Source organism: Pogona vitticeps, chromosome 4 (genome assembly GCF_051106095.1).
Source record: "Pogona vitticeps strain Pit_001003342236 chromosome 4, PviZW2.1, whole genome shotgun sequence".
NCBI lineage: Eukaryota > Metazoa > Chordata > Lepidosauria > Squamata > Agamidae > Pogona > Pogona vitticeps.
The window spans coordinates 163,101,157-163,117,781 of NC_135786.1; the positions used below are offsets into that span (position 1 = coordinate 163,101,157).

The 16,625-nt window shown below is 40.5% G+C and overlaps 1 protein-coding gene across 2 annotated transcripts; it reads right to left on the reverse strand.

Moving 5' to 3' along the window:
* Nucleotides 1–3,274: 3,274 nt before the first annotated feature.
* On the reverse strand, nt 3,275–16,394 carry FAM8A1 (family with sequence similarity 8 member A1). Of its 2 annotated transcripts, none has more exons than XM_072998636.2 (5): nt 15,833–16,389; nt 9,071–9,191; nt 7,393–7,516; nt 6,770–6,909; nt 3,275–4,623 (listed from the first exon to the last, which is right to left on the reverse strand). In XM_072998636.2, the coding sequence occupies exons 1-5, from the start codon at nt 16,266–16,268 to the stop codon at nt 4,479–4,481; spliced, it is 966 nt and encodes a 321-aa protein (XP_072854737.2). In that variant the 5' UTR covers nt 16,269–16,389; the 3' UTR covers nt 3,275–4,478. The 2 variants fall into 2 exon arrangements, with proteins under 2 accessions (XP_072854737.2, XP_072854738.2); XM_072998637.2 differs by lacking the exon at nt 3,275–4,623 and adding an exon at nt 5,597–5,887 and having other exon boundaries at nt 15,833–16,394.
* Nucleotides 16,395–16,625: the final 231 nt, after the last annotated feature.

Below are 16,625 nucleotides of genomic sequence, written 5' to 3' on the forward strand. Positions count from 1 at the left end.
GGGACGACTCACCATTTTGGTGAGTCGTCCAACTTCATGAGTCGTCAAAAGCTGACAACTCATGAAGCACGAAGTTGCTCCAGTGAAGCGTCGAATAACAAATATATTTGTCGATTAACAAGGGGTTATTTTTAAAAAAAACACCCGTCGCCCTCCCTCCACCCCCCAGCCCTGCTTACAGTCCCTTCCTATTAAAAACAGAAAGCCAAAACACCATTTTGCCTACCGGCTGCAGAAAGACAGCCACCACCCTCCACAGCCACCTAACCCTACAGCCTACCCCCACCCCTTCCTCTCCCTACCTTACCCCACCGACACCCCGTTCCTATTTTAAAAACCACAACCATTCTGCCTACCGGCCACCGATCAACTGATTGGCAGCAGAAAGGCAGACACGCAGACACACACACACAGTCATCCACCCCAACAGCCGAGCCCCCCAACCCCCTCCCTTTCCATACCTTAGTCCTCCCCTACCAACACCCCCTTACCTTAATTGCAGCTGCGGAGATCTGCTTCTGGCCTACCAGCCACAAATGTAAAAAGGGAGACCGGCTGCCCTTTACAAAGATGGCGGCTGCAGCTTCCCTTAGGCTGCCTTAAGGGAGTAAGTAGGCTGGCTAAAATAGATTGTGTAAGGCCATATTTACTTCCTGGCTACTGAGGTGCACAAGAGCCACTTCCCTTCTCTCTGGAGAGAACATTTCATTGAGCTTGTCACAACTGGGAAGAATCAGCTTATTTTTATGCAAATACAGTATTTGAAAGCTGCCGACTGGGATATCAGTGCAACTTGACATTACCTTCAGACACATGTAATGGGTATTGCAAATCGAAAAATGTCTTGCTACTTAACAGAAATTCACCAATAAATAATTTAAAAACAGGTCAGTAATACTTAGACCTTTTACACATGGAAAAATTATTATTGATGTAAAAATGTATTTTTGTTCAAACTCCTATTCCAATAATTTTATATGAAGACAGAAACAGAAATTTTAGAAGCCCTTTAATTAGAAATAAGATACCAAAAATGGTACTTACAGATATTTGGAAAGTGGTATAAACTGACTGAGCAAAAGCCACAGATCTTTAGAACACAGAAGTTTGTTTTTTCAGATGCATATGATAGCACATGTTCTATAAAGCTATGACTGTAAAACAGCTTGTAATTTTCATTTATTACAAAAGATTTTCATGATTCTTCCAAATTCTATTCATTTGTTCTGTTCTCCCTCCCCCACATTACAATACCAGTCTTATATGTGGAGAGGAAGGTATACTGTTGAACATTTTCAGAAAATCTAATCTTTGCATATGGTGAAAGAAAACTCATACAGACAACTGGCTTGAACACTGGTCTGATAAAATCCCACACTAGTAACAAAACCACAGCATATCATTGCCAAAACGCTCAATAATCAAGTAAGTTGTTCTTTCTGCTATAAGTTGTTGAAAATGTAGAAATTTACCCTTCAGTTTTATGGAGAAGACTGTACAAAATGTGGCCCTTAAATCTCACTAATACTGGGCAGAACAGGAATGCTGGCATAAAACCCTCAGATTTTAAAACCTGAAATCCACAACCACTAACCTAATAGCAAGTTTTTCAATGGGCTGCAGCATAAACACTTCTGTGTTTCATCTATTTGTTTCCTATAGCTAGAAAGCAACGTTGCTATGTATCTCACTTTTTTTATTATTACGACAATGATTAGTTGCATTCCAAGGGTAAGGCATTCTGTTGTTTCTCATAATGGAGAATGAACAAATTATTCCATCACACTGAAACAGATAAACTACATACTCCCAGCAGAAACTAACTGTAACTAAGCTAACCAAAAGCCAAACATGAAGCAGTGCTTCCTTCTCAACACACACCAGGAGTTACCTGAGAGGAACTGACAGGTTTTAAAAATAACTGAATGTAGACTTCTACTATGTTTTGGGTAGCAACAGATCTTTTACTGTAATAGATACAAATTTATGGTAAAGGTAAAGGTTCCCCTTGACATTTAGTCCAGTCGTGTCCGACTCTAGGGCGCGGCGCTCATCCGTTTCCAAGCCATAGAGCCAGCGTTTGTCTGAAGACAGTTTCTGTGGCCAGCGTGACTAGACATGGAATGCTGTTACCTTCCCACTGAAGTGGTACCTATTTATCTACTTGCATTTTACATGCTTTTGAACTGCTAGGTTGGCAGGAGCTGGGACAAGCAACGGGCGCTCACTCCGTTGCGTGGATTCGAGTGTGGATTCAATCTTATGACTGCTGGTCTTTGACCTTGCAGCACAGAGGCTTCTGCAGTTTAACCCGCAGCACCACTACATCCCTAACTCTCACATGCCCATTAGCAAATTCTTGGAAGCCAAATGGCCCTCAAGTTGCACTTACTCCTAGTGCTGAAAACTGCAGTGTCAAGACTATACCTGAATTTCACAAGAACTATCTTGCTTGTATTTCTACTTTTCTGTGTATGTGAAAAACAGTCTAGGTATACACATTGGCCATCAAGGTACAGTGGTGCCTTGCATAGCGAGGTTAATCCGTTCCGGATTAACCTTCGCTATGCTGAAGCATCGTTGAACGGGGCAGGGATTTCAATTGGAACGCATTAAACATGGTTTAATGCGTTCCAAATGAGCCAAATACTCACCGTTCAACGAAGCTTTGTAATGGCCGGCAGCCATTTTCGCACCCTCGCCTCGCTTAACGAGGGCGCGAAAATGCTGCGCGCGGCCATTTTGAGCCATTTCCGGGCTTCCGGCGGCCATTTTGGCCGCCAAACAGCTGATCGTCGGGGCTTCGTTTTGCGAAGATCGGTAAGCGAAACGCTTACTGGTCTTCGCAAAGCGAATTGTGCCCCATAAGAAAAACGTTAAGCGATCGCATTAGCGATCCGAAAAAACGGATCGCTATGCGATTTCGTCGTTATGTGGTGCACTCGTTAAGCGAGGCACCACTGTATACACATTACCCATTTAGGGCAAAAGTGAGAAAGTTATTCTTGCGTGCTTTCCTCTGAAAGTGTTTTGGTCATTCACTGCTTGAAAACAAGACATAGTGATTTTCTTTGCTTCTTCTCTACATCAACTGTAGTCTAATCATTTGCCTACCTATAAGAATGTGGCTGATATTTTGTGACAACCACTGGAAATTTACCACTGTAGCTGTTTGTTCTGTCTTCAGAGGTTCAAGACCTCTGCTTTAGATATTTGCACAGGAATACGAATTTCAGACAGCATTACACAGCTGCTTCTGGAGAAAATAGATGGCTTCAGTCTGAAACATGGGATGCTTTTCCAGCATTAAATCTCCAGTATACGTTACAATAATCAAACTTTTTTAAAGTATGAACATTTTTTAAGCAATTCAATTCTGTTACAGTAGGTCAATTCTCCTTACTGGTTGGCCAGAAATACTGTGCTAGCTATAAAGTAGGATTTGATTCCCAGGGAGCATAAGACTAACAGAGTATTCTAATACTTTTACAGAAGTGTATCACATCTGACACTGATTTAGCTAATATTGCAAATGTAAAAATAAATCATGCAAAATATGTTTTATTCAATAACTTCAGTTAGGTAGGCACACAATGGGTTAAATGTACCTATTTGTTTTTCCTACATGTTGCACAATTCCCTGTATTGCTTTACCAACAGAAAGACTGTTTTTAAAAAATCCATTTTGTTACAAAGTGGCGCAAAATACTATATATAAGCTTATCTCTAATTATAACAGGCTTATTTTGGCTCTCATTAAATACATCTGAAACTAAAATAGAGATTTTTGCATTAGTTTTAAGTTTTCTGTGCTTTTACACGAAGCTCTTAAATTTCTATGAAAATAATTAAATGTAATTTATCTCAACTGCAGTTGTACTGTCAGAGCTTTCAATATTTACCTGTTTAAGCTATTAGCTATATTGTCTTCCATATTATCTGACGTATTCCATAGTACTATGTGCAAGATATCCCCCTCATGCAAGACATTTTACACAATGTTTACAGAGCTTCTAGTGTTAAAATAATACAATGCTTGTGTAAGCAATCCATGATAAAGCTTTCATAAAGTGGCAAACTCTTCTCTGTCCACCAAAAATGGAATATATAATTCTTTGCAATATAGTTTTCTTTCACAAACACAGTAATGCCTTTGGCTACCTCCAGTAATGTCAAGTTTAGATCTTCCTAAAAATTAAAATCTAATTTAAAATCAAAACTGTAGAATCAGCATTTCTCTCACACTAGCAACACTCTTATTTAAAACGCTAAGTGTATTTCAAAGATAACTAGTTTTCATGCTCAATTCAAAATACTCTCAAATTAAACCAATGCTGTTTTTCACCAATGGTTACATAGTACTGTTGGAAGAAAATATATATGCTTAACATCACTGGCAGTCTTCTGGAGTGATATTCAGAAATCCAACAAGGTATAATCAGCATGTCTGAAAAGCAGAATCAAGGTTTCCTTGGGTATCATCTGATACTGTTCCTTTTTACCACAATTGTCCCTGCTACAATATCATAGGCAGTTCGGTTGTGCTGGAAAAACAGCAGGGTGATGAATGCAGGAAAGAAGGAAGCGATAGAAAAATTCTTGATCAAAGCTCGTATTGTAGATCTGCAAGAAGAAAACAGTATCTCTACAATTTGTTGTTGATTCAAGAATGTTGACACAGTATGGAACTGCTACAGAAAGCAATTTATTGGAACAACCAAGACCTTTTCTCAGAAGAATATGCTGTTTCTCAGGACCAATACACACAGCTCAGCTTTCATTAAAATAATTTTTCCATCACTGCTTTCATCTTGGAGTCTAGGACATTATTCTGAGTATGAAGTATCCATCCATATCATATTCAGATTTGTCATTCTTACAAGGCAGATTTATTTCTGTACCACTTTAATTAGGTTTTAATAATACATTTCATCTATTTATTTTTCAAATAATACCACTTCAATAAAAATATTTTATAGGTTTAAGAGCCTTTTATCATGGAAACATTACCTCGTATATTTCTACTGTATACCTTTTGACCAGATTATCGGTCACATTTGTAAAGAATTTCAGTGACATACCATAAAAAATTCAGAACATTTAGCAATGGCTTTAATACTGATGAATTACTTATTCATTAATTATTGCCACTATGATCCTTTAGAGTAAGCTCAAGAGTAACTCAAATGGACTAACAGGTCTTGCTACTTGGAATGTAAATGTAGAGTTGAAGTGAGAAATGTCTTAATGAAAGGACACCAGAAATAGTTGGAAGTTGGGTGGGGGAGTGGGTGGAACACATCCTTTGCTTTTCATTTTTATCATATACCTTCACAGAGGGCTGGTAAAAGCCAATTAACATGTGATTTGCCCAATTAATTTGTACACTTACACAGATAATTTAAAAAGGATACATCACTTAGGTTTCACAGGACAAAGCATCAAGGAAGATGAGCTGAATGCCTCTCAGAAAACGTACAGCACTAGTAGCATGCATTAGGGGCATTCCTTCCTTTTGACTAGCAGAGCTTATGTTCATGAACAGGCTATTTATTTATTTATTTATTTATCTATCTATCTATCTATCTATCTATCTATCTATCTATCTATCTATCTATCTATCTATCTATCTATCTATCTATCTATCTATCTATCTATCTATTTATTTATTTAAATTTGTATCCTGCTCCCATTAGTGTCACAGCACTACTCTGGGTAGGTTACAACTTGTAAGGCTAGCATACTTAAAGAATGGTTACAGACATGGTTCTCCATTTATTACACATTCCTTTGAACAGCCAGTTGCTGTTGCTAATTAAAACAAACTGTACTTCTTAGAATTAGAAACAGCTCAACTCTTTTCCTTGGGAAGTGTCGTCCCCGCCCCCTGGAAGACAAGGAATACTGAATTATTGAATTTCTACCTTAGGCTTGTATTATTAGTACAAAAACATTTTTTCTGATTTGATTACTTTCAGTGTCTTTTTTAAACTGCTAGTTAACTTCACTGTTGGTTTATTTTTTACAAACACACAAAGGGATCAAACGGGTTGTATGCCATGTTTGAAATTAGTACTGAAAGATAAGTAACAAGTAAATATCAAGTTACACAGTGGCCAGAATCCTGCAGATGTTCACTAGACATGGGAGCTTTGTATTCAGACCACCAGCACAGGTTTCCCAGCAATCTCTTCCTGTCTCCCAGAACCATCTTGGTCCACTCACAGGGCTCCTTGGCATGCATGCATCCAGTAGCAGTGATGTTGTGCCACAGCTGACCATTCTGGCAAGGAGGCAGGAAGACAAGTCTCCCTGCTCAGCTGCCGAGTGGTCAGCTGAGGGGAGAGGCAGAGAAGCATCAGCAGGACTACATCTGCAACTGCCGCGATGTCACTGCTGCCAGGCATATGCATGCCGAGGAGCCTCGTGAATGGACCAGGCTAGTTCTGGGGGGTGGGAAGGGACCGCCGGGATACCTGTGCTGGTGGGCTTCATAATTGTCTCCCAGAGAAGAAGAATACAAAGCTTTCATGTCTAACGTTCACATAAGGTTTGTATCACTTGCGCAGCTAATTGATGAGGTACTGGGGTATATCTTAGTTGCATGCCTAATTGCACAACGAAAGGTACCAGACCAGCTCATCAATTAGCCACAGTCATGGTAAGTTATGTGAACCTTCTGCCAGCACCAGTAAGATTCTGACCATTACAATTATGAATCATCTAGTAAACTGTTAACATTAAAATGAAAAAAAAAGAGTAAACTTACGTTGTCATGCTCACATTAGAGGATGGGATTACTAACACACGACTTGGTGCAATAAGTACAGATGTATCACATGTTACAACACGAAGGCCAAGAAGAAATTTCCCAGGGGTTGCTCCACCTGCACCCCAAATACATATAATCTGAAAGAAAAGGCCATTTAAATTTTATCACCAGCAAAAAGTTATGTTTTAACGCTATGTAAAACAATTTTACCCTATGTAATATTATGAAAGTTCAGAGATCTTAATGCACCTGAAAAAGAATCTTAAATATCTAATGTAATCAGTTTATGAGAATGGAAGGGATAGCCTGCACTCCTCTCCTGACACTGCAGTCCCAAGCATCAAGAAACAGACTTGGTCAGATCTACTTAACTTTCTATTCATTCTGTTGCTTGGTTAAATTTGAATGTAATGCAGCCTTGGCATTTCATTTTAAATATAAATTTTAATGGTCCTCTGAATTCTCTCCTCAACATTTACTAAATGAATCTTATACTATTTTTAAGTTATTTAAAATGAAATCATAGGTTCTTAACATAAAAGCCCATTTTGTACTTAGATGTTTAAGGAAATTTATCTTTAAAATAGATGTTACTGATTAAATAGTTGGGGCTCAGGTACCTCGTAAAAGCAGACTAGCAATCTGTAGATAAGGGCCACTATCACCATTTTTTGCAAGTCTTCCATAGAAGTATCTTCATCTATTTCTTCTATAATGTAGTGCATGGCAAACTTGGAGATATCCCTACACCAGAAAATATTTTTAGTAAGACAAGTAATAATATGCTACTGGTTTCTAACAGAATACATCACAGAATATTACAGACCCCTTTAATCAAAGGCATTTTGGTTGAGGAAAAAGCATTCTGCTTAAAAAATGGTTTTAAGTCAGATAATTCAACAACAAATCATGGTAAAAATTTAATCAGATTTTAACAAATCCAGCCTTAATTAATTTGGAAAGATCCATTTCAATGTTGCAGAAAACTGAAATTTCACTATGTATCTAAACCAGGGGTCCCCAAAGTATGGCCTATGGGCCATATCTGGCCTGCCTTGCCTTTTATCCAGCCCAGCTAGGCCCACCTGTGGGCGTGCATGCGTGAGGAGTGCATGCAGGCAGGTGGGAGTGTGCGGACACGCAGATTCCTTCGGCCCTTGAAAATATGGAAAATATATTATGTAGCCCTCCAAAGTTTGGAGACCCCTGATCTAAACAACCATGAAAGCTAATATACAGTAATACAATATAATGCAATATAATATAATGATCTCTTCATGAATGTAATGGATAACCTCAGGAAAGCCAACCATTCTCAGCCCCACATAAGCAATAGAGGGAAAAGGAGATCCAGTTCTCTCATGAAAGCACTGCACTGTTAATAACAGCTTTCCTTTACCTGGTACTTTCAGATGTTCTGTACCAGCTCCCATTAGACCTAACCAGCATTGCCAGTTATTTAGTAATCCAAAGAGGAGTACAAAAAATGGGAAGAGCACAAACTGGTGAAAGAGCTACTACCATTACTATTATGTGAAGAAATAATAATATTGTTGAAATGTAACAGCATTGTAGATCAATATATAACAGTCAATGCAGTGCTATATGAGCATCAGTACACACTGTAACAAATACATTACACAGAATGCTACCAAGTTATTTCATAGTTTAAAGGGGGAATTGTTCTGTTTTTCAAATAGATTTCTCTCTCTCTCGATAATACTGTATTCATCATTATGTTGTAGCAGAAATCACGCAAGGACTATGGTTGTACTCAGTCAGTAACTTTAATAAGCACTGCATTTCCTCAGCTTCAAAGTGTAACTTCCAAAGACATTCAAGAGAGTCAGCACTTAAATGTCTTTAGAGACTAAGATACTCTATTAACAATCTTAGTCAAACTACATAAAATCAAGAGGTTATTTACCATACATACTTCTTCCCATACAGTATACTGTATTCTCTCCATACAGGTTTAGTTCTCAGTGAGATGGTTAAATGGTTTTTGGATTACCATAACTTCAATCCACAATTTGAGGATATTTCCATATGAAAATATATCTACAGTAGAAGCCTAGCATGTGAAGAACAAGGCTAAACTAGAACTCATATTTAATGTGTAGTTTTCCTTGCTCAGGATTTTTTTTTTTTATGGAAGAGTCACTCCTAAGTCTTCATCAGTACTGCAACACAGAACATTCTATTCAGAAATGTACTAATGCACTAAAACTATGTCTATATGCTGTTAATAGCCTGAGGAACTAAAGTGGATACAGTCACATTATAGATAAAACTTACTTTATTCCACTGAGGTGCATAATACTCAAAACTATGGTTGCCTTGATAAAGAAAAGAATAAAGAAATCCACCATCTCTGCTATGAACCTGTGAGCCAAGGATGGGATAATATATTCACGACCTATGTTAAAAAAATAATAATTTAATATAATACATTTTAATGCACAATAAACAACTTGAAAACATGTAGTGGACAAATGCTCAGCTTTACACATGTCCAACAGCATACAAGATGACACTATAGTTAACAGTACCGCACCAGATACAGTAAGGCAGGAGTACAACTTGAAACGATCTAGGCAGGCAAATCTAGAACAGATTTATCACCACCCCAAACTCATCCAACTAAGTCTCTATGCTGTAAGCCAGGTTAATGTACTGACTGTTGTTTTCCCAATCAACAACCCGGTATTAAGCAGCACTTTCACCTCAGGGAACCTTGTTACAAAGGCCATTCAGAATTTCTGAACTGGGAAACTTCTTATACAACATTAATATGAACAGCATACTATAAATCACTTATATGATTCTGTAAGATATATTTTGATGTTATGGTTTTTATGGACACAGTTGAATGAATAATTGTTGGTATTTCTATGAACATTTTATGGTTATAAAACACGTACAGACCAGGATAGGCTGATGGGAACACAAGGAATTATTTAAAATAACAATATACAGGAACTCAATAATTGCGCAAAAGATAGCTATGTTGTGTGTGTTTCAACACACACACAAAAAATTAATGAGTCTTTGGATAATATTAAAACTCAAAAAAAAGTTTTTGTATGAGTTCTTCTGGATTCGGATCTTTTTCAGCTATACAGACTAAATCCACAGTAGGCCCATTGAATCAATGAGGTTTTAGTGAGTCAGCTTCTCTGCAAGTTCTACTAATTTGAATGGATCTATTCTAATTGTGATTTAACTCTAATTGCAATTTACTATGTTACTATTGTAAGTTACAATTATAGTAGGCTCATCTGAATTGATGGAACTTACAGAGAAGCAGACTCACCAAGACCTCATTGATTCAATGGGTCTATTCTAAAGCCCTGGTTTTCAAACTGGGGTCCCCAGATGTTCTTGAACTGCAATTCCCAGAAGCCTTCACCACTTGTGCTGGCCAGGATTTCTGGGAGTTGCAGTCAAAAAAATATGGAGACCCAAGTTTGAGAACCACTTTTCTAGAGTGATTTGCTACACTATACAACAAGATTTTGGCTACAGAGTATTATATTGAGGCAACAAGTTAATATACACAATGTACTGTACATGATGAGAGGAGCAAATGAAATGAGACACAGAGGAGAGCAATTGCATGAATAACACAGGTGATGAACTTTCAAAATGGCAATAGCATTCTTTTACCTATAAACTTAAGGGTCTGAATCCTGTTGGTGTTCATATAAAGTATACACAACTGTCCACAGTGAAATGATGAGATGCATCTTGGTTGCACAATCAGGTGTGTGGCCAGGCACGTGACTTAGGTACAACCCAGCACCTCAACAATTGACTGTGGCAAGTTACAGAAACCAAATTCTGGGCATTGTTATGTTGACAGTTTATCGCCTGTTTTGTTGTTTAGTCGTTAAGTCGTGTCTGACTCTTTGTCACCCCATGGACCAGAGCACGCCAGGCTCTCCTGTCTTCTACTGCCACCCGGAGTTGGGTCAAATTTATGTTGGTAGCTTCTGTGACACTTTATCTCGTCCTTTGACGTCATCTTCTCCTCCTGCCTTCACACTTTCCCAACATCAGGGTCTTTTCCAGGGAGGCTTCTCTTCTCATCAGATGGCCAAAGTATTGGAGCCTCAGCTTCAGGATCTGTCCTTCCAGTGAGCAGTCAGGGTTAATTTCCTTCAGAATGGATAGGTTTGTTGTCCTTGCAGTCCTCTCAAAACCCTCCTCCAATACCACAATTCAAAAGCATCAATTCTTCAGTGGTCAGCCTTCTTTATAGTCCAGCTCTCACTTCCAACTATGCGGACCTTTGTTAGCAAGGTGATATCTCTGCTTTTTAAGATGCTGTCTAGGTTTGTCACCACTTTCCTCCCAAGAAGGAGGTGTCTTTTAATTTCGTGGCTGCTGTCACCATCTGCAGTGATCATGGAGCCTAAGAAAGTAAAATCTGTTACTGCCTCCATATCTTCCCCTTCTATTTGCCAGGAGGTGATGGGACCAGTGGCTATGGTCTTAGTTTTTTTGATGTTGAGCTTCTGACCATTTTTTTTGCATTCTCTTCTTTTACCCTCATTACTAGGTTCTTTAATTCCTCCTCACTTTCTGCCCTCAGAGTGGTATCATCTGCATATCGGTGGTTGTTGTTATTTCTTCCAGCAATCTTAAATCTGGTTTGGAATTCCTCAATTCCAGACTTTTGCATGAGGTATTCTGCATATAAGTTAAATAAGCCGGGGAACAATATACAGCCTTATTATACTCCTTTCCCAATTTTGAACCAATCAGTTGTTCCATATCCAGTTCTAACTGTTGCTTCCTGTCCCACATCTAGATTTCTCAGGAGATAGATAAGGTAGTCAGGCACTCCCATTTCTTTAAGGACTTGCCATAGTTTGCTGTGGTCCACACAGTCAAAGAATTTTGCATATTTATTTATTTATTTATTTATTTAATTTATATCCCGCCTATCTAGTCGTGGTGGACTACTCTAGGCGGCATAGTCAATGAAGCAGAAGTAGATGTTTTTCTGGAACTCTCTGGCTTTCTCCATAATCCAGCACATGTTAGCAATTTAGTCTTGAGTTCCTCTACCCCTTTGAAATCCAGCTTGTACTTCTGGGAGTTCTTGGTCCACATACTGCTGAAGCCTGCCTTGTAAGATTTTGAAAATAACCTTGCTAGCGTGTGAAATGAGTACAATTCATTGCCTGTTACTAATGCAATTATCATCTTCTATATCCCATTCTGATTTGTCCGTGTCCATATGGTCTAAGAACTAAGTAGGCACATTTGAACAATTTGGCTTATTATAGTCTGGCATAGTGGTTCCTGCTTAAAGTGTGAGCAAATATATCTCAGAATTTTATCCCTAGTTGATTATCATAAATCGATAACTAATTATCTTAGCACTGCAGAGCTGGAAGAGACCTTATGGAACATCAAGTCCAGCTACTGTCAAGGAGGCCCAGTGAGGAATCAAACTCTAAATCTTTGGCTCCAGAGCCAGAGACATAAACCATGGAACAATCCAGATGTTCAAATCTGGCAGGAATCCAGCATTCTAGCTTGCTTCTCTCCCAATAACACAAGAATCCATAATTTTAGGGTTGCTTTCTATGGCTAGCTCAGGAGAAACAAGCCGGAACATGAGATCTTATTAGGTTAGATTTCACAATAAACAAAGCAAAGGACGTTGCTTGTTTAAGCCACTCCTGGTAATTGTTGTATACTTTTGTTTATTCTGTCATTGTTATTGTTTACCTTATTGTAAACTGACCAGAGTGGCCTTGGCTGCCAGATCAGTGGTATGTATGTATGTATGTATGTATGTATGTATGTATGTATGTATGTATGTATGTATGTATGTATGTATGTATGTATGTATGTATGTATGTATGTATGTATGTATGTGCGTGCGTGCGTGCGTGCGTGCGTGCGTGCGTGCGTGCGTGCGTGCGTGCGTATGTACATCTGTCTGTCTAAATAAATAAATAAATAAATAAATAAATGTGAACAACAGTTAAGCTATATGCACCCATACATGAGGAGATGGCACTGGATTAAACTCTTTTTCAAGGTACTTATCTTAAATATCTATGGTACGGTTTATTTTCAGTGCTGATCATCTTCAGGTAGGCATTGGTGACAATCTCCCTCAATATATTTACGAAAAAAGATGGAATTTTTCTATAGTCTATTAAAATAAGTATGCTTGTGTTATTGCAGAAAGCAAATTAAAAATCTACCTCTTGGTTCAACTTGTTTGCTTCCTCAGTGGTGCAGACTATAGAAAAATCACATTACTGCTATTACATAGCCTAGTTTAATTCATTATAAGTACATCCATGCAAGCTGCTTAAGGGCAGCAGTACCTAGCAGGACATTTCAGATCTGAAGATGTAATTAGCAAGAGGAGAGCTGTGACAACTTTCAAAGTTTGAAAGGCAGATGTATGAAATATAGTCAAGTAGTGTTGTTTATCTGACATGGATAGGTGTGAATGTGAGGACAGCAGGCAGCAGGATTGTTCCTGCTGGCCCCGCCATGACCTGCATAAAGGCAGATTCTCATTGTATGGTTGGGAGTTCAGCCTTTTATCATTTTTCTCACAGGAGAGAAGAGTGAGAAAAGGCCTAGCAGGACTGCAGTTTAGCTTCAGATCTTTCTTCTTTCTTCTCCTTGTGGCAGGAGAGGACAGAAGAAACAGTTCCAAGCAACTTAATGTGGCTCTTCTTTGTTTTGGAGAAGACAAGGACTGCCCTTTCTGTTGCACTTTACATGAGAACATAAAAGAGCCCTGCTGGATCAGGCCAAAGGCCCATCTAGTCCCTCCTTTATCTCACAGTGACCCCACCAGATGCTTCTAGATACCTGTCTCCTGATACCCCTCCCCTGCATCTGACATTTTGAGGTGCATTCCTTTTAAGTCTAGAGATTATACATCCCCCATCATGGCTTATTAGATTTCACAATAAACAAACCAAAGGATATTGCTTGTTTAAGCCACTCCTGCTGCAAGCCAGAACAACTGGGTACCTTACGTCACCACACTGTGTTGTGAATTAATAAGCTCTGGAATCTTGGTCTATCATGACACACAAGATGGGTCTGTATGAGTGCAACTGTATTTTTATTCTAGGAGAGTAAATTTCTTTCCTATGGACCACATTTCTTTAGTCCGGTGAATATTCTTCAGATCACTAAGACTAGTTCTATCGGCTTTTAAATCTTGACATAAGGGCATTTTCACCACACAACTCCTCTGCTCTCAAAGTGCAGAAGTTCACAAATTGCTTTTACACTGCAGGTTTTCTAGAAATATCTCACTAGTATTTGTGGAATAGGTTGCCAGACTAGCTGGACCTTAACCTAGCTAAAGAAACCTTGTCTTTAACAGGGGTTCTAAGAAAATCCTATTATGTTACTAACCCAATTAGTTTTTGATATCCTAACTCCGTGGTTCCCAAGACTGGATAACCCAGGTGTTTTTGGACTGCAGTTCCCAGTAACCCTGGCTAGTCCAAGAACACCTGGATTACCCAAGGTTGGGAACTATGGTCCTAACCAAAAAATTTACTATACAGTACTAATAAAATATGCTTATTGGATTAAAAGTAGAACAGTTAAAATGGAAACTGTTGCTAGAGGGCTTTGGAGGTAACTACTGAGACTGCTCATATTTTTAACCAAACAGATTACTTCTTTGTAGAAATAAAAAGAAAGCGAGCAGCCTCTCTTTCTCCTTTTTGGATCAGGACTACAAACAAAATAATTTACATTACAGTGCCCTCAACTAATGCATCCAGCACTCTTCAATGCCTGTCTTTATAAAAAAAATTCTGAAAGATAATCATGTCAGGTTAGATCAGAGGTGGGATTCAGCAGGTTCGCACCTATTCTATAGAACCGGTTCCTAAATGTACTATTGGTTCTTAGAACCGTTTGCTGGCCTGAGATGAATGAAGGAGGAGGGGCCAGGTGACCAGCTACGAGCGGGGGGAGGGGGGCGCAATTAGCTGCCTCCCTTCCTGCGCCACACTGAGCCGTCTGAGGTGGGGTGTAGGTGAGAGAGATAAAGCCCTGGAAAGAGCAGAGGCGTCAATGGGGGAAAGGGGGGCAGATGAGTCCTTGATGTCACTGGAGGAAAGCTCATGGCCTCGAGGCAGAGAGAGGGGGTGATTGACAAGGCATGAGGGCAGGACACAGAGGGAAAAAGTTTTGGGGTGAGACCGCTTCAGTCAAACACCCAACCGTCCTCATTTTACTATGATTTTTTTCAAGTTAAATGTACCACATAAGACTCTTGCTTATGTGGTACCTTTTTTTAAAATGTCCTGGGCATTTATTTATTTGTTTATTTATTTATTTATTTATTTATTTATTTATTTATTTATTTATTTATTTATTTATTTATTTTTTCATTAGGACATAGAACCTGTTGTTAATTTATTTGAATCCCACCACTGGGTTAGATGCCTATATTCAGCAACAAATGGAACAGTCTTCTGACTAGACAAATATAGTTTCATGCCGCTAATCTGCTGTTATCAAAACACAGCAATCTTGGGGTGCTTTAAAGACTAAAAAAGGTATTTGTTTATTCATCCTATCTCGTCACATTTACATCCATGTGTACTCGTGTGGGTGTGCACCTAAACGTACCAGAAGCACACACCTACACATCCAAACTGAGGTGAACACCTCATGCATCTGAAAAAGTGGGCTCCAAGTCTACAGGAGAGACAAACGTTATGCCACACAAAATGAAACCCTTGTTATTCTTTAAACTACCAGAAGAAGACTATGGGTTGGGAAGGGGGACCCCAGAGAAGCTGCCTGGAAGGAAGGCTCCTTGGAGGGATTAGGCTTGGAATTTATTGTCTTCACCAATAAATTCCAAGCCTAATCCCTCCAAGGAGCCTTCCTTCCAGGCAGCTTCTCTGGGGTCCCCCCTTCCCACCCTCTACCCCCCCACCACAATAAGCACAATTCCCCCAACCCTCTCTGTGGCGACGCCGGGGCCACCCTCCTTTCCCCCCCCCCCGCCGCCCCCTGAGGTCGTCTGGCAGAACTCACCTGCAGGCCGGCCGGAGGTCGAGGGCGGGGAGGCGGGGGCGGCAGCAGGCCGTTGGACGAGGGGCGCGTGCCTGCTGGGGGGTGGTTGCCAAGTGGGGGCCACGCGGGCGGGGGCGGGGCTGGCCTCGGGAGCGGGGGCGGGAAGGGTCGCCAAGAAGTAGTGGCAGGGAGGGCTGCTGCTGCTGCTGGAGCTGGAGCCGGCGGCGGGGGGTGGAGCAGAGGCAGCGGCCGTCGCAGCGCCCGCCATGAGCGCGGCCAGGCAGCTGGTCTGCCAGCTCAGGTACCCGCAGTACGAGTCCCACAGCCATTGGTGTACGCGCCGAGAGTACTCGGCCGCACTCAGCGTCTCCAAGCCGGGAGCAGGGGCAGCCGTAGCCGCGGCCCCTTTTTCTTCATGGCCGCCGCCATCAGTTGACAGTTTCTTGGGCTCTGCCATGGCCCCGGCCCTAAGGCCTTCCCGCGGTGCCTGTCACTGTCCACGGTCTCCACTGCGCATGTACAAACGCAGTACCCTCTTGCTCCCGCCTCCCGTCTATCGTCAGCTTAACAAGGAAGACCGAATACAACAACTGCGGCGTGGGACGTGAGCGTCATAGAGCCGGAGGACGGGTAGGAGGGGCCACGCCTAGGGTAGCGGTGGAATGTACCAGCCCATGATGATGAGTCTTGGAAGCCTATACTCCCTCCCCCCCGTCTCTGGTGGTATCATCCAGACGGGCGGCCGTTCGATACTTTAAGAAGTCCCGTCAGCCCGCAGCAGAAAAGGAAGGAAGTTGCTCGTGGAGAAATTAGT